We start from the raw sequence: 23,016 nt of genomic DNA on the forward strand, positions 1-23,016 counted from the left end.
TTGTCAAAATTTTATTGGTAGGGAGCTTATTAATAATGATGGACCCCGTGCATGTACAAAAATCTCCACCAATAAAATTTTGACAACTCATCAAATACGGATTGTTAGCATGTGCCCTTAGGCACACACTAGAAAAACTGTTCAAATACATAGCAAGTTTTTAAATTTATCCAGATACTCGATCACAATGTTTTGTAGTTCCATACAAACTTTCAAGAAAACTTATTATTTGTTACTGCACTTGGTATTTTCAACTCACAAACTGCAAAGTTGTTTAAATTTCTTCATTTATGACCATAGACCAAATTTATAAATTAGGTTATTTAGTTTAATTAATTTGGGAATTCTTAACTACTTGCGTAATCAAATTGGTCGCATAATCACCTATAGAACTACTATTATTACAAAATTTGCACTCTACCGCACGGAACTAACTTTATTGACACGTGGCAGAGGATGACTGCTAAATCAAACCTCCTATCTACAATTATTGGGTACACGTGGCGCATACATTGTTACAGGCTTACAGCCAACATGAGCAGGCCATGTTATATTCTTTCTTTAGACTATTCATGAAAACAGCTTGATTGATTTTCAAATAATAAAATTGCAAATTGTGTCAAAGATCTTATTTTTAAGACTATATAATATACAACAAATTACATAGGTATTGATTTGATTGAATGGTATAAATTTTCTTGGAATTGTCAAATAAACAAGAAAAGGTCATGAGGCAGAGCAGAAGTTATATTGCAATGAAAACTGATACAATGGCTAGTGAAGTTCTTAGTTCTGACTTTAAAGAGCTAGGTGAAGTTGCTAAAAAACTGGCTAACCATGCTATCAAGCTTGGTGGCTTTGGATTTGGGACTTCTTTTCTTGCATGGGTTGCCTCTTTTGCAGCTATGTAAGATTAAACACATGCATTATTTATATCATAGTGTGTGTGTGTGTGTTGCTATATGTTTATAGTGAATTGTTTGATCATTCTTGGTGTATATATTGTTGACGTAGATTGAAGATTATGCTTGCTCAAAATGTTGTATGCATTTGTAAAAATGATAGCTATATGATGAGCTATGAGTATCATGTGTTGTACCAATGTTTATGTGTTGGTTTAATCCCTGTAATTTGGGTTGACTTTGATATTAATCTTCATCCATATGACTTGGTAATATTTGATCCAATATAATCTATATTCTGCAAGAGTATCAGAATCAGATTGAATTTAGGGGTTCTGATTTATCCAGTTAATTATAATTTGATGACTTGCTGAAATTAAGTTAAAAGCTTGATTTGTGATTCATGCTTGGTTCTGTGTTGCATATGCATAATTTGTTATTGATAACTGTGATAAGTATCATTTGTTTCTTTTGCTGTATTATATAATCTTGATCTCGTGAAAATAAAAACTCAGCAACAAAAATAAACCGTTGTTTTGTAGTTATCTGTTGATCCTGGATAGAACCAACTGGAGAACCAAGATTTTAACAGCACTTCTTGTTCCTTACATCTTCCTGACTCTTCCTTCAATAATCTTTAACTTGTTCAGGTGATTATCCTTCAATTGTTGTTGATTTCTCATTTAATTCTTTGATAATGGTCTTATTGAACTTATCATTCAAACTTTTTGAATGCAGGGGAGAAATTGGTAAATGGATTGCCTTTGTTGCTGTAGTATTGCGCCTGTTCTTCCCTGATCGCGTCCCAAGTAAGATCCTGCTGAACAACTGCATTACCTCTCCTTTTAATCATTCTAATGTTATTGATGTAGTAAAAATTATGATTACCTGTCTCTGGCTTGGAATGTCACATGACAACTAGAGTCTAGACAGATAAATACTTGACGATGGTAGTTAATTATGTTATCCCGAGTGTAACAGCCAATTGTTCTATTCTATAAAATGTAACCAGAGCAATTTCTGATGAAACAATTTGGCATGCCTGACCATTATTGTAAACTGAATTGCAGGTTCTCTAGAAATGCCAGGTGCATTGATCCTTATCCTTGTGGTATCGCCTAGCTTGCTTGCAGACACCATAAGGAATGACTGGATTGGCGTAGCGATATGTCTTGCCATTGGATGTTACCTGTTGCAAGAACACATACGTGCATCAGGAGGATTTAGGAATTCATTTACAAAGAGCCATGGCGTTTCAAACTCAGTAGGCATCATCCTTTTGTTGGTGTACCCAGTCTGGTCTCTTGTACTCATACTACTGTAAATGTTATATCGCAGCTTGCAATTTCTTAAAACGTTCTGTATTTATGAAACACACACACACACACACACACACCCATATATGTTTATTCCAGTTAATGCATCTCCTGTTTTATGTTGCTGGTGAATTTTACTATTGGTTGAGTGTAATAAATCAACAGCTTAGGCTGATTTCTGTTCGTAAAATGATTATTGTTATGGTTCATTATTGGAAGTTTGTAACATGATGTTGTACTCATAGAATCATTCAGAACAGCTGCATATATGGGCCTACAACTCTAACAAGATACTTAGCTGCCCATAATTGCTTTTATCATCCTTGTTTGCAAGATACTGAAATATAATTCCCAGATTTTACAACACTAGAGATAGTGTATACACTCATCGCCACAAGGCAACGAGATCTGTTGATTAGCAACATCGTGTTTATAAGCAATAAGATGAAACACAAGAAACACACAGTTCACATTTGATAGACAGCTTTGGTAAATATTAGTAGTAGTATATCATAAGAAGATATCTTGAGTTGGGCCCATGTCCTTGTTTAAATTGCTGTTTTTCACTCATAGTGCAAAAAGTAGATGGCCGTCGTGGGCCACAAAGCCCACTCAACAACTTCACCTCCTGTTTCACATCACCTTCAACAATATAAAAATTCTGGTTAAAAATATTATTATTTTGTTTATAAATTTAAAAAACCTATGTTCACAAAGGGAGTAAAAAAAAGTTCGTAATAAAATGGATTTTCTTTAAAAATGGTTGTAAAAATAGTTATATACGTAGTACAGCTAGTCAAAGAATGTTTGGAAGAGGCTAGAATTTTCAAGTCGCTAAAGTTGGGGGTGTATAAAAACAAAAAAGAATGATTATTAGGACCAAGATTGAACGCAAAAAGGAGGAGATAAAGTAGAAGTGATACAACTATTGCTGTCTTAGTGGTTTGCTAGGACCATGCATGCATATGAATCCCCCATTTGTAACGTCTATCGTTGTAGTTTTAGCAAACAAATCTGATTACAGCGCCAAAAAAACGATTAAAATATAAACCTAGTTGATTTTGTGAGTGTGAAATGAGGCGATCCTAATGAAACAGTGGACATAATCATGCTGTTAACAAAAATTTCAAAACTGGAATGTAGTGACTAAATTTGAATAAAGTTACGAAGACAGTGTTTGGACCCTACAACGCTTCTTTTTTCTGGATAAATTTTTCTCATAGCATTGGAATCAGAAAGATAAGCTGAAGCAAGCAATGTAGACAACAGGCTGTGGGGAAAACCATGTTCAATTTTGCTATACCATAGACTGCCATTCCCTATTTCACTATTTATGAATGCACCGTGCTCCTCTGCCCTCACCCCCAAAACTCTCTAAATTAACTTACCACATTTTAATCTAAATATTCGTTTAGCATCCATAATTTCCTTATTGTTACTTGCTTCACTAAGTCGATAGTCAAGTTACAAACTAAATAACAATAAACGTCCCTAGATTCTGTTTTAAAGAACAAGCTTAATTTTTTTGAACATGATATTTCTAAAAACATAACTCATAACATGTGCAAGATTAATTTTACAACTATACTCGGTTATGGCAAATTTCCCCCCAAAAAATCCGAATAAACAACAACAACAAAATCATTAACAAAAATCCAACAATCATATAGTGCATATATTAAATATTTCAGACTTTATCATATCATTACATCCTCATTGGAACTGATCAAGAGCAAACATTTATCTTGCACAATTTTGTAAATAGCATAGACGTTTGCAGTTCATCAGTTCCATGACTACTACATACCCTATACATACATACAATACTTATAGAATGTGAAAATATGACTTACTGCATTGTACAAAACCTGAAGAACCTGTCCTCCATATTAATAAATGCATCCTCTTCATCTTCAACTCTCTCTCTCTCTCAACAATTAAATCTCGCTGACCTGCTCCTCATTAATTCTTCACATGCACCCTCCTCTTCTGCATCGATCCCTCCATTAATTGCCCCCTTCTCCCCACCTACCATTTACTCCGATCATTTAATGCTCCAAATGACACGTGTCGTGTTTTTTCACCTTCGATTATACCTCTCCGGTGATAACAATGCCTCGGGATCCCCGCACCGTAACCGACTCTCCGAAGATGAAGATAGAACAGTCCTCCGTTCCGATGATCTTATAAATATGGGGCTCGCGAAAGACTTTCTCCTTCGCGAGCTCCCGCAACCGTACCTTGACTCCGTCATTGGAAATACTCCGCCGCCAGAAGAACCTTTTTGGCGGAAAAACGGAGATTTCATTCCTCTATAGTACCTTAACGAAAATACGCGGTGTTTCGTTAATGTACTAAATGGTGAAGGACGTTTAGCACTCCACAAGCCTCCGCTTCTTCGGTATCGCCACGGAGAAGTCATCGGAGGCTCGTTCATTAATCTTTCGGAACCTAAATTCCGCTCAAATCCAAAAGAATACGAACGTTTTAATAAAAAATTACGACGAATTAATCTATCTTCCGATAAATCATTTCCTGATAAATCAACTGTAATTTCCCCTACATTTGTTTCGTAATCAGGCGGTGTTTCTGTTAATGTCTCCAGAATCGCGCTTTCGACAATAATCTCGTCGAGACTTGGCCTAATTCTCGCTGCCATAACCGGAACAAACGGAGAGCTGGGACGAAATATTCCAGTTCTACATAACGGACAATTGGCGTGTGATCGTAACCAAATATCAATACAATCGACGTGAAATGTATGATTACATACAGGAAGTGTACGTATATATTCACTTTCTTCGAATTCGAGTAAACAAACTGCGCATTCGTGAGAGCTGCTCTTGCGTGTGTAGATTGTTAACGGAATTGTTTTGATCGTCGTGTCATCGAGACCGTAAGGCGAGAAGATTTGGTAGTTGTCTATGAGATCGGAAATATACGGCGGAGATTCGACGGTGTTGTCGCCGGCGGAGGACGGGTTGTATGAAGTGATGAAGCGACGGCGGCGGCGGTATCGACGAAATTTGGCGCGAAAATGGAGGAATTTTCGAAAGAGGAGACGAGAGTAGGTTATTAGTAAGAAAGCTGTTGCGACGATCGCTACCATTGCGATTAGTGGTGGGGTGAATTTTACTGGTTGTTGTGATGGTGGTGATGATGATGTGGCAGTTGATGATTGGATTTGTGAAGGTGTGGGGGAGGGGGACGGAGAGGACAATATCGTATTATTGTTGGAGTTAAGTGTTGCTCGCGGCCCGGGAGAGGGGGAAGGGGAGGGAGAGGGGGATGTTTTGAACATGATGGAGTGGAGGGGTTTAGAGGGCATGGGAAGAGAAGGGAGGAGTTTGGAGTGAGTTGAGTTTGTAATGTCAAGTGAGATGAGAGATTGACATGTGATGTGAGCAAGTTTGACTTTTGGTCAGTGTGGAAGTTTGTAGTGGAGTTTACACGTGGCGGGCGGTGATTAGTTGGGTATGGTCAAATTGTGTGTATTAAGAAAGAACTCTGAGTTTGGAGAGCTGGGGAAGCGAGTATGTTGTTGTAGTTGTGTTTCTTGTGTTAATTGTAGGATGCCGTAGTTTTTGAAGTTTTAGTGGGCTGGTAATCTTGAATTGGGCCTATATGTTGAAAGTAGGATCCGGCCCACGAATAATATTGGGGGACAATGTTTTGATCATGTAATATATTCATGCATCTGATTAATTTTTTAGGGTTTAAAATTTAGTTGTGAGAAAATAATATGTTTCCGGGAAGGTTTAGGAAGAAGCCTGATAAAGAAGAAGCAATGAAACAGCTTCAGATGATCCATGCAAGCATGTCAGGACCATATTTTGCACTATTTTTCTTAACAAAAGGTTACAAAATCAACAACTCAAGCTTCAGTTTTAATTCTAAGGTAATTATCTCTATTATCAATTTGTTTGATTGTTGTTAGTTGTTGCCTACTTGCCTCTGTTGATCTTTTTTGTTTCTTCGTGATATATTTCAACCTTGATTATTCTCTTAAGGTTAATTTGTAAGCTAGGAAAAATATAACATGCTAGTAATTATGAGGCTTGATGTTTCATTCAAATTACTTGGGAAATCATGATTCATAGCTTGATTAGGCACGTAATGTTAATATTAGGGTTTTTGCTTAAATCATCCAAGTTAGGGACTGGAAAATTACTGGAATTCTTCTGTGCTTTAAGGTTTTGGAGTGGAGAGATTTAGCTAGGCTTGCATGATTAGGTGAAATTATTGCATTATTTCCGGTTTTTGTTGGCTGTAAAATAAGTCAGTCATAAAAATGGAAAGAACAATGTCAAGGTAGTCCAGAAAGTAGTCATGTCTGTGCAGTGCATGTATGCGATCATAATTTGGCTGCTAGATTGTAATTTCTTATAAAATATGATTAATGATGAAGATTGATATGAGTTCTAACCTTACAGTAGCAAAAAAATATGTGAAAGCTTGTCTTAGCCTCTTTCATCTTTCGTTAGATCGTTCACATGGTGGAAACTTTGTCGTTTGTAGAATGATCTTATGGCAGTGTTTTCCATGTCTTTGAAAAAAATAGAAGGGACTTGATGTTATATCAAGTTGTCATGTTAGCTGTTACAAAATGTGAGTAATTTTTACCAAACTTGAAATTTGGCATATCATGTTTTATGGTGCATCCTCTTAATGGATTTGCATCCATTGGAACTTAATCGTTTGCGCTCCTTTATCAATAAAAAAGCACACCAGGTAATTAAAAATAGAACTATAAGATTACAGACGAGGCAAGAAAACAAGTTTCCGCCTTGTCTAAGAAACTTGGCAGTTGGCATACCAGATTAAAAGGAGTGTGTTTTTCTGATACTGAAATAACATGTATCAAAAGAATTATGTATAATCTTAGGTTTTCCCCGAGGAACCTCCATATCATAGCTGTATGATCCCCTTCTCAAAAAGTTTTTTTTTCAGCCATTGCTGGAATGGACAAGGATATAGAAACAGTCTGCGAAATAAAATTACAATTATTTAAATACGCAAAAAAAAAAAAAACTGTTCTGCGTGTCCTGGTTACTTAAAGTCTTAAAGTACTTGGTTATAGAAAAATCTGGTATTCGGTTAGGTTTTCTCTAATCCAGTGTTAGGTTTCTGTAAACAAAATAAGAAATATTCCAAACCTATGCTTAAACATGGAACTGACTATAATTTGGGTATCCTCTGATAGTCCTCTAGACTTATTAATTAATATAATTACTACTATTGATGACAATAAATAGGATTCTTATAGGAACTGTGAATATAGATCTTGTTCTTTAATACTTAGGCTATTCTGTATCTTGTTTGGTGTATGTACCTAAAAGAATTACACAAATCATGTAGGATTTTGGCATTTTGCTACAGCATGAACTTCTTCTGTAACTTTTGCCTTTCATTTTGTCATTTGATTAATTAAAATGCATTTTTGTCTGTCAGTGTCAGGTATGCAGGTGTTCTTGGAAATAAGCAACACCTGGGAAATGGAACATGAATACCTCTTACTGTATTTGTTTTTTGACTTCCCTATCCAACAATCTTTTCTTTTGGCATACCATGTACAGAAGCTACTTCCAAGTTGCAACTTTTGGATATTTGTGCAACTTGCCTGAAGCTCTGATCAGAAGAAATATGTCGTTCATTTTCATGCTGCTATCTTAAACGAGTAAGTAGTGTTTCTGATTATTAATATTGTTTCCCTTATAAGCGGTGTCTTCTCGAATGTCCTATTTATTGCCTTATTAATCACAAAGGGAGGCGGAAGAATACATACGACAACTTGATTTAACCTCTTATTCATGGATAACTAGCTAATTTCTCAAGTAATTAAAATTCCAGAAATGTTAGTTGTGTTTTAAATTAAATTCCAAACCTGTTGAACATATGTTAGGTTGCTATTATTTGTTATCCTTTCTCTCTTTTGAAATTTCGCCTTTTTTCCCTTAAGTGGTCCTTTAGTAGCTAAGCTCCACCAGATCTTTAATATTCCTCAATAGTATGAACTATGAAGTGAAAGATGGGGCAAGTGCATTGGTTGTCATCTTCTCATTGTTCATCTTTCTTTATTATCTCAAATTTTGGTACTTTATACCTCGAGGTCATCTCCAACAGTTGTGATCCAAAAATCCAAATTTGGATCACCAACTGATCCAAATACTGATCCAAATTTCTGACCAACTCCAACAGTGTGATCCAAATATTTGATCCAAATTACTTTTTACATATAATAATATATAAATATCATATTAAGCAATTTTATCTTAAATTTATCATTTAATCATTATTAACAATTTATATAACATTTCATAAATTAATCAAATCAAAAAAAATTAATACACATAAAAATATTAAAATTGTGCACTTAATTCACGAAAAACACATTTATTGCAATAATTAACATACAAAATATCATCGTAACACACTAATTTTCCGAATTAGTATATTCTTTCCACAAACGCTCAAATGCATCTCTAAGTGTGATATGTGTCTCTTTATTTTTTATTTTTAAATTTTAATGAAATTATGTTTTCTCATTATTTTAAGTTTTATTATAAAATAAATTTTGTTAACTATTAATTATATTCTATTATTAATTATATAATTAAATAATCAAAAATCAATTTAAAATCTCGTAAACTACAAATAACAAACCATTATTTTATATTAAATCAAGTTATCCAAATTTGGATCAGTTATGTTCACTGATCCAAATTTGGATCACTGTTGGAATGAAATTTTGGATAATCTGCCCCAAATTTGGATCTTTTGATCACTATTGGATTTGCCCTAAGGAATGAAAATATGTTTATCAACCACCACACACCTAAGAAATGTAACTTTAACTTTATGGTTGGGAGTATATATGCTAATCATAATGATTGTAAGATTGAATTGCATGGGAGTCACACAAGCAGCCATTAGTGAGTTATGAGATGATGCTTTAATAATTTATAGAAATTATACATGGCTTTATTTAAGTGTTGGTTAATAAATTAATCTCTGGAGTTGCATCAATCAAACTCAGTTTAATAAGGGACCCTCTTTGAATGGTGCATATCAACTGCCAAAATAATAAGAAGCCCAAAGATGCTGAACGAAAGACTCTGTTTTTTGGTCAATATTTCTTTGTCTATTACTTTTTTCATATTTTAAAATCTAACCAAATTTGTGATAATGTGAAATAAATCAAAAAGGGAGACTTAGATGTACGCAAAACTTACCTTAGTCCTCTAATTCATAAAGTAGGGAGGATATTTCCGCGAAAATCCCGACTTTACTTTGCTCTTATTCAGAACATTAAAGGTCATTCAGTCAATCACACTTTTAAACTAAAGCAAAGCAGTGACTAATATTTGATCCTATATTACTGATTAAAAGTAAGGGAAGAGTACAAAGCCTGATTCTGAACAAAATAAAAGTGCTCACCAAGTTCTTCCTTCGCTGCCATATATCTCCAGCAAAACAACTAGCTAGATTTTAGAAATAATCATATTCACTGTCCTTGGTTTACATTCATTGCTTAAACAAGAAGGCAGGCATTTATATGTGCTTGGTTGCTTAAAATTTTGAAAATTATGTATATGATCAGTTTGATGAATAGCTGCTTTTGTGATCAGAAGTCAAGAAGGAAACTGATCAGATAAGGATGTGCCAGTACAGGATCACAATTGATAAGTGTAAAATGGCCATGGATGAAGTACCAGGCTCTGTTGGAACCAGTGCTAGCTTAGCTTTGAGACTGGGCCAAACTATCTTCTCCTCCGCTTCTCTTCTCTTCATGTCCCTAGGTGTTCCATTCTACAGTTATACCTCTTTCTGGTAATTTATGAGATTTATCCTTCTATTATTTTTCTATAGTTCCTTTATCTGCATTTCTATTAACTGATACTGTGATTAAATGTCTTCTACTTAAGCGCGTCGATGTCCATTGACCATAGGTTCCAATGCATCCAATTCTAGGAACTTTATATGAACATCTGTTGTTGACAGTTCTCGTAGGATCTAGTGCTTTTGGATTTTAATTCAGTAGGAAATTGTAGTCATTTCTTAAAGTATTTTGTTCATTAAATCATTCCATACACATGTAATGTTAAGAATTCAACACCTTGTTGTACATAAAAATTTCTGCAATTGAGAGGTATAAAGAAATTATTATTTTGACGAGTTAAGTTTAGAGTGTCAGAATATAGTACACAGCTTTGAGGTACATTGTCATTATAATATTCCTTGTAAATTTGTTATTTTGTTCCTCATAAGATCTGTCGACTTGAAGTGTTAGTGTTAAAAAACAGAGTTCGTCAAGAAAATGAGAGCATTCACCTAAAAGGGTTTTGCTCAGTGCACCGCGACAGTCTTGCGAAGGTCCCTTTGTATGAAACCATACCTTGCATATGTAGTACCCATATGCAAGTATTAATATCATGTAATTTGTTACGTTAATACGAGTATTGGAAACTCTAAGATTACTTGATGATTGAAGATCTTACATTCAGTTGCAGCAATTTCCTATTGTTCTTAATAGCGCATTTTCTGGTTTATTACTCTTTGATACAGTTTTGCTCTTCTCGCAGCTTTTTGGTAACAATCATGGGCTTGGTGATCCCGTGGAGTTTCACTTTGGCACTAATTGATGGATACTCTGTCCTAGTTAAATGCCCTATACGTCGATCTGGAATGGCAATACTAGTGATGATCATCATAGGCGATTGTGTATGTAAATTCACTCACTAAACACAAAAATCTGATATTTATATCAGTTTAGGTCACTTTCAAAAACCTGACGGTTAGTTTTTATATTTTTGTAAAATGACAGGTTTTATCAATTCTTACACTCGCTGGAGCGTGCTCGACAGCTAGCGTAGCTGATCTTTTGATGAGAGCAGATGCACCATATTGCCCTTCGAAAGTGTGTAGCAGATATCAGCTATCTGCTACAATGGCCTTCCTTTCATGGTCCCTTTCTTTGGCTTCATCTCTGTTTAATCTATGGTTGCTTCCGCGCATTTGACTTGTCAATGTTTTGAGTGTACAGATAATTAAAGGATAGTATTAGGATGTTTGTCATTTCTATCTGCATTTAAATCTTGTGTATAGTATATAGTTGAGATTTTGATTCAGAAAGTATAAACTACCCAGTTTTGTTTCATAATCATGCATGCTTGTACGGATTAAAAAGCCTAAGCTCACTATCGGGCCAAGTAATGGCTGGTATTTCAAGTATTCTTGACGAAGACAGACAAATTTGATTGAAGTCATATTGACATCTCTTCTTTGCTGCAGTTCGATCATCGATCTCAACCAACATGGTGAGAGCACCTTTTAAACGTCTACACTTAATTTGTCCAGAGTCCTAACCTCATATTTTCCTATAAAAAAAAGTTATATGAAAACAAGAGCAGGTTACTCTTTCAAACATGGGCAGAATCATGATTACAAAATAGTTGGACTTGGGACTGAAATTGATAATCGCTAGTTTTTAGAGTCTTACTATAGCTTAAAGTAAAATTTTGACTGATTTAACCAAGTCATAGTTCTATAAAAAGAATTCCTCCTAGAATTTTCAGCTTAGGCCCTTAGTTCTGCCCCTGCTTTCAAAGCTTTCATCTTCATTGCTGGCATCAAAAGTCCATATATAGATACATCTAGCTCAGCGTTTCACTCTCATTATATCATTTCTATACAGTTAACACTATTAATCAGCTCACTGTGCAGAACCCGAGCATCATTCATATATGACAGTGCATACAAACACTGTTTTTTCGGATAAATTTTTGACACTTTTTTTGAAGTACAGTACTAAACTAATAAATAGATAAAGCCAAGTTGGGGGGGGGATTGGAATATGGTGCCATATTTATTATTCACCTTACTTAAATTTCCCATCTTGCAAATACCAAGCATCAAATGACTGGATGTTAACATGCATTATACTGCTTGTTAACATTCACTCCTTTACTTATTCCAAATGTTCTGGTACACAATTTGTACACTCATACAAGACAAACAAATAGCAAAGGAAATGATCAACTTTTGGTAAAAACATGTCGTGTAAGATTTTCAGTTTCCTTTTACACCAAAGAAAAGGTATGTACTGACATTATTAGTAGGACAATAGCTCTCTTTTTTCTGTATTTGGTACTCTAGACAGCAAAATAATATTTGTATAGGGTCAAATTCAAATGAGAACTGTCCTCGAGATGAGAACCGTATGTTCTACGATTTGTGTTCAAGTGCAGAACATTTGGTTCTAACAGTTCTCTACTTTCTCATTAATTAATCTCTGATCATAATGGCTAAAGATTTATACAAGGTGCTCTGGTTAATAATCTGAAATTAACGCAGAATTTGAGATGAAACATATATAATACATTTAATTTGCCGGAACCATCTCTTTGCAAATTGCAGCCCTGCTTTTTTGTGAAAACAGAGTGATTGATATTTAGGCCATGCATGCATGTCTATCTTAATAGAAGATTGTGATGCCTTTTACAATGTATATCAACATCATCCAGATAGAATCATAAAAGTGCCACTATATGATAAATAGCTACCTATCTTTACAACTATCACAAGTCCCAACTTGGGAGTAATGTAGACACTGATCTATTTTTCATGTTCTTGAATCTTCATAATTAGTCCTTAATGAGTAATGAGTGTAACTACTAATCTCCAAATACACGCATAAGCACACACTGTCTCGTTGATTTGTCCACCATACAATGTTAAGCATTTGACAATATGTTAATAACATGATGATATTTCTAGATTAATTTGCTCTAAAAATCTTGAAAATTAGTATATATTCTCAGGTGAAACATGGAAACAATTAATATGCTCTGTGTCTGTTCTTCCCCATGTCTCCCTATCTTGACTCATATTTCTTAATATGCCTCACAATACGGCATCTCTATCCTTCAGAAAAATATTCTAAAGTTCTCCAATCATGTATAGGGTGTATATATAGAGAGATAGGCAACGTGTATGTACATATGTGTGTGACCTTATAATTGTTTTTGTTTGCAAACTCACAAGCCATGAAGTACACCAAAGAGCTCATATCTCACTTTAGCCACCCCCAACACAAGATCAAATTCGAGTATACAGAAACACCATTCAAATGTGATGGCTGCAAAGAAGCTGGAATAGGATCAAAATACACATGCAAAATCTGTGACTATGATCTCCACATGTATTGTGCAATCCCTACATCCCCATCGATATTTCATCCTTTCTACTCCAAATGTTCGTTCCAATTCTTAGCACATCCACCTGGCACCAAAGCACGCTACTGCAACGCATGCAGAAAAGACGTGATGGGGTTTGTTTACCACTGCCATTTATGTGGATATGATCTACATCCGTGTTGCGCGATGCTCCCCACCATGCTTGATGATGGAGAAATGAAGTTGTTTTTGTACAGGAAGGTAAGGTCGACGTGTCACAAGTGTGGTAGAAAAGGAAGGAGGAGTTGGAGTTACAGGTCCAAATGCAAGAAATATAATTTGCATGTGGCTTGTGTGAAGGAGATGTTAGTTGAAACATGGCATGAGATATATTTTGGGGGTAGGTTAAATTTCTACGGGTTGAAAAATGGGATTCCTAGTTTGAAGGGGACACTAATGCAAAATCAGCATAGGAGAAGCAAAACAAAAGTGAGGAAATGTTGCGAGATTGGGGCTTTGGCTTTGCAATTTGTTATATCAGCAGTTCTTGGAGATCCTACAACTCTGATAGTTGGAGTTGTGGGCTCGTTGATGTCAAAGTAGATCAAATCTGTTAGAATATAGTTCTATACCAGTTGAGAATTTGGGGCTAGGGAAAAATAAAAGTTGATGATCACAACTGCATGTTAGAGTTTTTTAGAAAAAAATGTGTTTGTGTGTGTGTTACATTAAGGTTGTCTATTTATTTTTTGTAACTAAATGAAAATGCTGTAGGTTTAAATATGTCCTCACTATCTTGTTGTCACTCTTCCACAATCAACGTTGTCAAAACTTCTGAAAACTATTGTCACAAATCCACATAAGGCACTTTGATTACTTGAAACCAAAAAAAAACAGGGACCATAATACTTATCAAAGATCTAAACGAACACAAATATTTCAATAAAGCAAAACAATATCAGGATTATAATTCTAAAACTAGATCATTAATTTTAAACTTTTAATACATAACCGTAGACTCTAAAATTTAAGAAGATATCTTGATCACGCCAGGAAAAAAGAAACTGGATGTACAAATGGTAGGATAAAGGTACCATGTTATCCGCACCCGTAATTAACATTGGGTGTCATATCGACTGACTTGAATGGAACTTCAACTCTTTCTTTGACAAGGCATCGAGCTTCACCATCTTCAACCACCAGGACTTTTCCTGGTGGGCAATGAACCCTTGGTGTCTTTCCTTCCGTCCCTTGCCTTTGAAATCTCCCTGAAACATTGAATTGAGCATCCCTTTTTCTGAGCTTAGGGTCAAAACCAGCTAAACTTAAGAACCCTACTACACTGACTAGAGTAAGTACTGTCTTGGTTGCCACGTTGATAAAAAGTCTAAATCGGCTCTTAGATTCAGATGGCAATTTATGTCTTTCAGAATCTTGGAGAGTTGCACCCATTTCATTTGATGGGTCACCATTTGTCAACCCATTTTGAGGATAAGTAAATGTGGAAGGCAAGCGTGAAAGGAAGCCATTCTCAGAAACTAGAGAACGAAAGGGCCGTCTTGGATATGGAGGAAGAAGAAGATCATTGTTGTCTTCCACTGTTTCACTAGCAAAAGCAGTAGCCTCCCTTAGAACTTCTAGGTCCTCACCTCTATACTCCTTCAACTTCTTGAGCAACTTCTGGCGGCTGTAATCAATCTCAGCCAGTGTTGTTTCCCTTTCATAATGTTGCTGCTGTTGTAATGCCTGGCCATCAAAAGAATTTATGAAGAGGCTTGTAGTGATTGGCGGACATGTGAAGAGTGAAGAGTAATACAAATGGTATCTAATATCTCTGTCAACATAAGTTTTTCTCAGTTCTATTGTACTTAGATTTAAGTATTTAACAGTCACACGGATAGATAGTACGGTGTAGTACAGTGTCAAGCAAGATAGCAGAGTCCAGTGTGCAATACTGAACATAGTGTACGGGAAATTCGGACACCAAAATTTAAACTTGCATAACAGGGCAGGACTTTCATCCTTCAGAACAAGATAAAAAGGTATATACTGTATAGCCAATCATAAGCAAACTTAATTATAATAAACCACTTCCATATAAGGTTAAGTAGACACACCAACAAGACTTCAAATCCAGCTTTCACCACTTCCATTTATGGTTAAGTGGACACGCCAACAAGACTTCAAATTCAGTTTTCTTGCTTGACAATATTTAATAATGAAAAAAAAAAGTTTATTGTGTGTGAAAAGGCAGGGAGCATATTGACAAGGGACAAGGTTTCCATCAAAATGCTGTACAAGGTGGTGAGGAAGAAGCAAACAGACACTGTTGTAAGGAGGAATTTTGAGCGTCCGTATCTTGTTTTAATATTTTTAAGTTGAGCAGTCCTCTTAGAGATTTGAAGGAGATGATATTTTACCGTATAACCCATAACAGTTGTCTGTACTTGCAACTGAGGGGGTTTTATTGGTACATTGTTTAAGAATAATTATTCCTATCAATCACCGGACCGAGACGGGAAGGGTCTTGAACTATTAAACTACTCACTTTAAGACATACCTTCATTGAAAAAAGGTAGATGATGAATACGCAACTGCTAACTTGTACTATCATTGGATTATCTCAGTGAATAATTTAAAATGATTAAAAAAGTTAACAGGCAAATTATGGTTTGTTCTGGACACCAGGTATGCATCCGTAAAACTAGCCAAATTTATATATCACCAGAACTTTTGTTTTAAGGCACAAGGCCTAATTGGAAGGTCTCAAAGCCACAGTACAAATTTCAAGACTAGGCAATGCAACATTGAGCATTCATCCCCACCAATCAAACTTAATATCCGACCTTGGTTTTTCAGATTCAACCTAAGACATCTGAATCAAATCCTAAGGATTGTTTGAATTAGGGTTGACATTTATTTAACAAAGAACCTTAAACTCTGTGTTCTACAAATTCAAGAAAGATGCCAAAATGACTTTGTTTTCTGTCAAGTAAAGCTAGTCCACAAGTGCACAACAAATAAATCAATTAAATATAAAAAAATGGCATCTTTATAACCTATCACAACTTAAAATCTCCTAAACAATCCAGGAAAACACAAACAAACACAAACCATTTCAACCATTTTCAAGAATTACCAAAGGGTTATCATAAAAATCAAAACTTTAAAAAGCTTGAACCAAAAAACAAACCTGCAAAGCAGAAAGCTGGGTTTCAAGAGACTCAAATGCATCTTGAATGCTGCAAAGATCCTCATCTACACCTTCATTATCCACTAAATTAGACCCAGAAAAATGGGTCTTTTCTTTACCCATTTGTGCATCATCTTCTTCTTCAGTTATTCCATTGATTTGGGTTGATGTTTTTTGAATACAAGAACTAATCTTGGACCTCAGCTCACAAGCCCTTGCCAAAACTAACCCAATACCATCTACATCCATTGTGAAAACAAAAACAAAACAAAAAAGTGATAAGTGAGAAAAAAACAGCCTATTCTAATTTATAAGCGCCAAAAAGAGGCTAGGAGAGTGTGTTTTTAGGGTGTTAGTAAAATATATGCACACATTATATAATTTTACATTTATTATAATTTATTTGGTAATATTTAAGTGATTGTGGTTTCATGTAGATTTTGTTGAGCAGATAGATGACTATGTTCTTTTATTATATGCTGCCAAAATTTTTATCCAATCATTTTCTTCCTTTTCGATTTCATTTTTATTTCTTTGTTTCTTTATGAAACGAATCCTTTGCATTTATTTACTTTGTAAAAGCCTCCCCAAATCATTAGCAATTTAGCTAAAATAATTTATTTAAGTTTGTTGAAAATTTGTTTGACTCATAACAAATTTTATTTCAATAATATTAATTATAATAATAAATTATATTAAATAAATAATTTTGATCATTATTTTCAAGTTCCAACATTTATGTTTTAATGGCTATATTTTGATAACAAGGATTGAGAATGAATTATTATTAATAAAACAATTTAATTATTTTTAATTTAAGACAGTTAAAAATAAATCATATAATTAATAAAAAAATAAATTCAACTATATTATTGTAATATTTAAACATGAGAAAAATTAGTAAACAAATTTTACTTGTATATTACAAAATATTTACTAATTTCCTTATTATATTAGTTTATTAGTATTAGTAATTTTTATAAATATAATTAATAAATATGGTTAATAATAATTTTTTTGTTAAGTTTATAATAATATATTTTAACAATTAACATCACATAAAATTAAAAAGTAAGACATATATATATATATATATTAAAATTATTAAATTATAATATGAAAGTATATGTACAAAGTGTAGGTTTGGGGCGTTGCAAAACGGTTAAATTTTAACAGGAAATGACATTTTGATATAGACGATGCCTTGTCATTTAATATATGTAACTGATTTTTATGTATAACAGATTTGTGTGTGTTGGTGTAGTCTTTTTTACATACTAGATACGTGTTCAAATTTCTTCTTGTGAGTTAGATATTTTAGCTAACAAACGCATTATATTCGAGATGTTCTAAGTCGACAAACACAATTCGACTTAAATATTTATTTTAAGAATCAATTTGGTCATTATAGTTGACTTAATGTGTCAAATTCGTAATACGGTATTAAAATTGTTATTAAAGTCTGTGACATGTATTTCTATTAATCTTCCTCAATATTAATGACTAAAAATACAGATGTGTTAAAATTTAAGTATCATTGGAATATAAAGAAATTCGGATATGGAGTCTACCTTTTAAAGTGATCAACTAAGATTGATTGATTCCGTTAGATATTAAGGACTATTAACAGATTATACTCGTTGTTAATTTTAGTAATGATCTTAATATTAGTTTCAATTCAATGATCCAGGGGCGAAACCAGGAATCTAACAATGGGGTCAAATTGATAAAAATAGAATACATACGGTCTATTTGAGATGCACGCGCCTTTCTTTGTTTAAATAAAATGAATCAATGATATCGTCAATAAAAATATCTCATTTTCAATATATAGTAACAAATAATTTCTGAGAAACTTATCTTCCATTCGATTTTGAAAGCATGTTTTCACAATGATTTAATAGGTATACGGGCAATGTTTAAGAAATAATGCTTGCAACCCGTTCCACTTATCACGCATATTACGGGCGTTGTTATTTTCCTGACCTCTTATGTCCTGGGACACTAAAATTATGATAAGACAAAATAATACAGATTTCTATCTTTAATGTTAAAGAAGTTGTATCTTTAACATGTACTAAATCCAAAAACGCTCCCTCATAAAGTCATTTTTACCAACAAACCTAACAACAATGGTCATTTGCTTTCCTGCAGAGATATCTCTAGATTAATCCACAATCAAACAATATTTGGCATCATCAATCTTCTCACGAATTACTTTGTACTTTTCTGGCAAAAATATGTAAAAGTTCTTTTTGAATTTTTGGTGAAGTATATTTGGCATTTTTTGGGGTTTTGTCGAAAATAATTTCTTCTACTTGAGGATTGTAAGAAGCCAAAAGTTTTAGCATCTCAAGAAAATTACCTTGATTCTCTGAATTGCAGCTTTCATCATGCCCTCAGAATACACAAGTTTGAAATGTCAACCACTTGATTACATCTATTGATATTTTAAGACGCATTCAATTTTGTTTGATTTCTTCTACACTTTATTTCTCTACTATCTTCTCCAAGTGACATGGCTGATTTTTAAGATTATAATAACATTTGACTGCAAAATTATGAGCTGAATTAGAATCATCTTCTTTCCCAACATAACATCTAAAATTATAAAATTTTCCATTATTTATTTTTCTTCAAGTGTTAAACCCCTTGACAGTAAATGTATTGGAACCACACCTTCCTAATGGATTTTTAACAAAAAGAAAACAATAAAAATAGTATGCTGCATCTTTTTCTGTTGAGTACTCTAATCAAGGACATTTATCAAACCAACATTTTTGAAATCGACGATGATGATATTCTGGATCTGAGAAAGGATAAACTTCTGGCTCATATTTACTGATGAGATTCGAAGGTAGAGAAGAGATAGAGAGGTGAAATTATGGATTGTAAATATGTGTCTATTAGGGATTTTTGGGATTCAAAATAGGTGTTTTGTTTTTTATACTTAATCGATATTATTATTTTTTCTCAAATTTTACAATCTTACATGTTTATTTTATTTACTATTAAGTATTTAAAATTAATTGAATAAATTCATTATTTCATCTAATCAGTATTATTTTAGATAAAATATTTAACAAAATTAATAATATTTGTATAGCCAATCCCCAGTTTTAATTTTTTTATATATTTAGGGGGACCGAAAGAAAAATTCTTAGTAAATTTTATATTAAAAGTTTGAGGTTATTCCAGAATTGACAGAGATCGAGACTCCCTTTTGATCCCCTAATTCCTGATCAACTTGCTACATTAAGCCTAAGTCAATTTCAATGATCAAATAGACATTTAGCTTGCATAAGAGTAACATCATTGTTGTATAAAGTAACATCATCGGTGAATATATGCTAAAGATAAAAAGGTTGAAATATAAGGTGTATCTTTTAATAGTAATGAATATTTTATCCCCTTTGTTCCTACCTGATTCGATCTCCGTCTCATTCAAATTTAAAATTTGAGGAATTTTTCGTGTTCTGAACAGAAAATAAAAAATATTTGGGATCGGGACGGGGTCGGGAATTAGGGTATCCCCACCCCGATCCCCAATTAGAATATGTAATATATATAAATACTAATTTATTTGCACATTTATTAAATTATAATGAGTTAATATAATGTTTATACATTCATGAAATTTAACCTTTTTTTAAAAAGTTTATACTAATTTTTGTAATACATTATGATTTATCAATATAGTTTTAGTATTATCTTTTATTATAAATATATTTGAATTTGAATTTTATTTAAACTTTGACGTTAAATTTAAATTATATTTATATATCATATTTAATTTAATTATTTTTTATTAAAAATGCATTACAAATATATATCAATTTATTTGATTAAAAACATTAAAATCCCCGAATATTCGCGGGTTATGAAATAGTTTTGCCGTTAATTAATAATTAATTAAGTAATAGTGAGACGTCCCGTTCACCGTTCATGACGGGGATCAATGAGCAAATTAATCTCCTTTCTTGAAACGGGTTTGGTTTTGGTATCAGAGCATGATAATATTTCCCTAACACCAAAATGACCTGACGCCCATTCATATACTTTTAATAGAGGTTTGAATAATTTGTTTGAATTTTGGACATTCAGATATATTTAATACGGATTTTATGTAATTCAATAAAATCTAAATAAATTCAATTTGAATTTCATAAATTCTTTTAAAATTCTGGTTATTCAATCAGAATTTAGAAATATGTTTAATAATTCTTGTCATCCTCCTTCTTCTTCTTACCACCCTTGCTGCCAGATGGCTTAGTGGATTGACTTAGATTTGAGCCAGAAGGATTTTGATCATCTTTCTTCTGCTCATCATCCACTACACCATATTTGACATGTAACAACACCAAAAAGAAGTGTTAAAATGGCCAAAAAGTGTTACCTAAAGTAAAAAAATTGGCTATGATTACATTTTTTGAAAATTTGGGGGTGTTGGGTGTTGGATTTACCCCTGCTACAATAGGTGTCTACAGTTACACTTTTTGAAATTTTGGTAACACCTCTCAATGTGTTACAATAGAGTACCTATAGTTACATTTTCTATTTCTATGGTAACAAGTTGTAGGTGTAATCACAGTTATGTTGTAACACACATTACCCTTTAGTAACACCAAAAATATGTTGGAATAGACTCTTTTGTAACACTATATTAGCTATTGTAACACAAGATTGTAATACGGTTAAATTCTTGTTACACTATTATATTTTTAATAACAATCTTTCTTGTTTATACCAACATATCAAAATGTAATATTGGTTACACTTTCTGAATTTGAAAATGTAATAAAATCTAAATCTACTTCACTCGATCAAAACATAACATTAAGGATTGAATACATAGTCAACTTGAGAATTTAACAAAAGTACAAATTCATCCTAACATTACAAAGTTCCAATAATAATACAGAACATCCTAACTATAGTCAGCAGACACATCTTTCCTCTTCTCATCAAGCGATGTTGACGCAGCCTATAAACAAGTAGAAAAGTTACCAAAATGCAACTTGCGCATCAACATTTCTTCCTTTACCTAAATAATCAAGCAGGTGATTCAGTCAGTAATGCTAATTTAAAGCAGAAGAAACTAGTCAAAGAGTCACTACCCTATTATAGACTTACCGTTACACCAAGAAATTAAAAGACTTAAAAGGGTCTAATTAGAAACTAAATCTATTGGAATATGTACACAAACGAGCATTAGATAATCTAAAATTTTTATACACACAAGAACTATAATACATCAAAGTAAACAGTTGAGGAAGTAAAACTAATCAATCTCTCGCTTTTATACACACAAGAACTAGAACGTTACATATAGCGATGAAACTTAAGTCCTTCCAATACCAATAAAATTGACCTAATCAAACATACATTAATTCCGTAATTCGAAATAAATATAGGAATTAAAAGTGAAGAACAAAATTATTACATTTAGACAAAAATTAACAATACGTTCACACTAAATCGATTGAACAATTTACGAATATACGAACCTTAGGAAGATATGAATCCAAGCGAGAGTGAACCTCAGATCCAGGATCAAGATAGAAATTAAGATACGTGTTAACAAGCCCACTCAAGTGTATAGTGTGTCTTAATAATTAAATTATTACGTAAAAATTTGTGTCTTAAATCGTAAATAAACAAAATTGGTAAGAAGAATTGTGGAAAGTGCGGTCGACTTACCATGAAGCTGATGAAAATCTTTCTTTATTACCATGAATATACACCTACAAAAAGAAAACCAAACTGGTCAAAGCTCCAATTGCTGAAAATCTAATAAATTATAATTGATGAAAACCCCAATTGAAATTAACCAACCTAAATTCACCTAATCGTTGATAGCCCCCGTAGATGTGATTGCAGTGAAGACCCTTTGAAGACTCTACTTAATTAAACCGAATAAATTTTTTGTCGAAGATGGAGAGAGCTCTGACCCTAACTACTAGAACCATAATTTCCAAGCTCTGGCCCATCGAGAATATTTGAGTGTACAAGAATGTTTATCCGTGCGTGCATAAATTCGAGAGTGTATAGGTAAGCGGGCTAAAAATGAGAGGGTGAAATTTTTTTAGTTGGGTTGCCCAAAATTTGGTGAAACTTTTGTAAAATTTGGCCTGGAAATACAATCCCGCCTAAATATTTAGTGTTATATGGTAACACTAATTATAATATCATTGCTAACATTATTTTTTGTGTTACAATAGCTATTTCATCATGTCTATGATAACATTTAGTATCTTCTACTGTAACATAAAAAAAACTGTTACCTTAGATCAAATTTTAGTAATTTAAGGCAACATTTTTGCTTGTAACACCAAAAAAAGTGTTGCAATAGGCCAGATATGGTGTAGTGATCATCCAAATCATCCTTGTTGATTTGAGTTTTGGGCAAGTTGGCATCTGCATCATTCAAG

General features: G+C 33.3%; 5 protein-coding genes across 6 annotated transcripts; 3 read left to right on the forward strand and 2 right to left on the reverse strand.

Annotated features, from left to right (window-relative positions):
* The first annotated feature begins 572 nt into the window (after positions 1 to 572).
* LOC141667827 (cold-regulated 413 plasma membrane protein 2-like) lies at positions 573 to 2,408 on the forward strand. The gene is made up of 4 exons (XM_074474460.1): positions 573 to 907; positions 1,445 to 1,552; positions 1,641 to 1,711; positions 1,973 to 2,408. The coding sequence occupies exons 1-4, from the start codon at positions 729 to 731 to the stop codon at positions 2,224 to 2,226; spliced, it is 612 nt and encodes a 203-aa protein (XP_074330561.1). The 5' UTR covers positions 573 to 728; the 3' UTR covers positions 2,227 to 2,408.
* A 148-nt stretch (positions 2,409 to 2,556) lies between these two features.
* LOC141667820 (RING-H2 finger protein ATL65) lies at positions 2,557 to 5,693 on the reverse strand. Its single transcript, XM_074474451.1, has 2 exons — positions 4,072 to 5,693; positions 2,557 to 2,860 (listed from the first exon to the last, which is right to left on the reverse strand). Exon 1 carries the CDS (start codon positions 5,544 to 5,546, stop codon positions 4,299 to 4,301), a length of 1,248 nt encoding a protein of 415 aa, XP_074330552.1. The 5' UTR covers positions 5,547 to 5,693; the 3' UTR covers positions 2,557 to 2,860; positions 4,072 to 4,298.
* A 56-nt stretch (positions 5,694 to 5,749) lies between these two features.
* On the forward strand, positions 5,750 to 11,487 carry LOC141667836 (CASP-like protein 5C1). Of its 2 annotated transcripts, XM_074474471.1 has the most exons (5): positions 5,750 to 6,116; positions 7,670 to 7,895; positions 9,847 to 10,048; positions 10,801 to 10,939; positions 11,043 to 11,487. In XM_074474471.1, exons 3-5 carry the CDS (start codon positions 9,876 to 9,878, stop codon positions 11,235 to 11,237), a joined length of 507 nt encoding a protein of 168 aa, XP_074330572.1. In that variant the 5' UTR covers positions 5,750 to 6,116; positions 7,670 to 7,895; positions 9,847 to 9,875; the 3' UTR covers positions 11,238 to 11,487. The 2 variants fall into 2 exon arrangements, with proteins under 2 accessions (XP_074330572.1, XP_074330580.1); XM_074474479.1 differs by lacking the exons at positions 5,750 to 6,116; positions 7,670 to 7,895 and adding an exon at positions 9,469 to 9,761.
* Positions 11,488 to 12,843: 1,356 nt separating this feature from the next.
* Positions 12,844 to 14,173, forward strand: LOC141667861 (uncharacterized). Its single transcript, XM_074474497.1, has one exon. The coding sequence runs from the start codon at positions 13,264 to 13,266 to the stop codon at positions 13,993 to 13,995; it is 732 nt and encodes a 243-aa protein (XP_074330598.1). The 5' UTR covers positions 12,844 to 13,263; the 3' UTR covers positions 13,996 to 14,173.
* Positions 14,174 to 14,313: 140 nt separating this feature from the next.
* LOC141667850 (plastid division protein PDV2) lies at positions 14,314 to 16,942 on the reverse strand. The gene is made up of 2 exons (XM_074474487.1): positions 16,586 to 16,942; positions 14,314 to 15,138 (listed from the first exon to the last, which is right to left on the reverse strand). Exons 1-2 carry the CDS (start codon positions 16,832 to 16,834, stop codon positions 14,491 to 14,493), a joined length of 897 nt encoding a protein of 298 aa, XP_074330588.1. The 5' UTR covers positions 16,835 to 16,942; the 3' UTR covers positions 14,314 to 14,490.
* Between the last annotated feature and the right edge of the window lie 6,074 nt (positions 16,943 to 23,016).

The sequence above is a fragment of the Apium graveolens genome, chromosome 1 (genome assembly GCF_009905375.1).
Source record: "Apium graveolens cultivar Ventura chromosome 1, ASM990537v1, whole genome shotgun sequence".
Lineage (NCBI taxonomy): Eukaryota > Viridiplantae > Streptophyta > Magnoliopsida > Apiales > Apiaceae > Apium > Apium graveolens.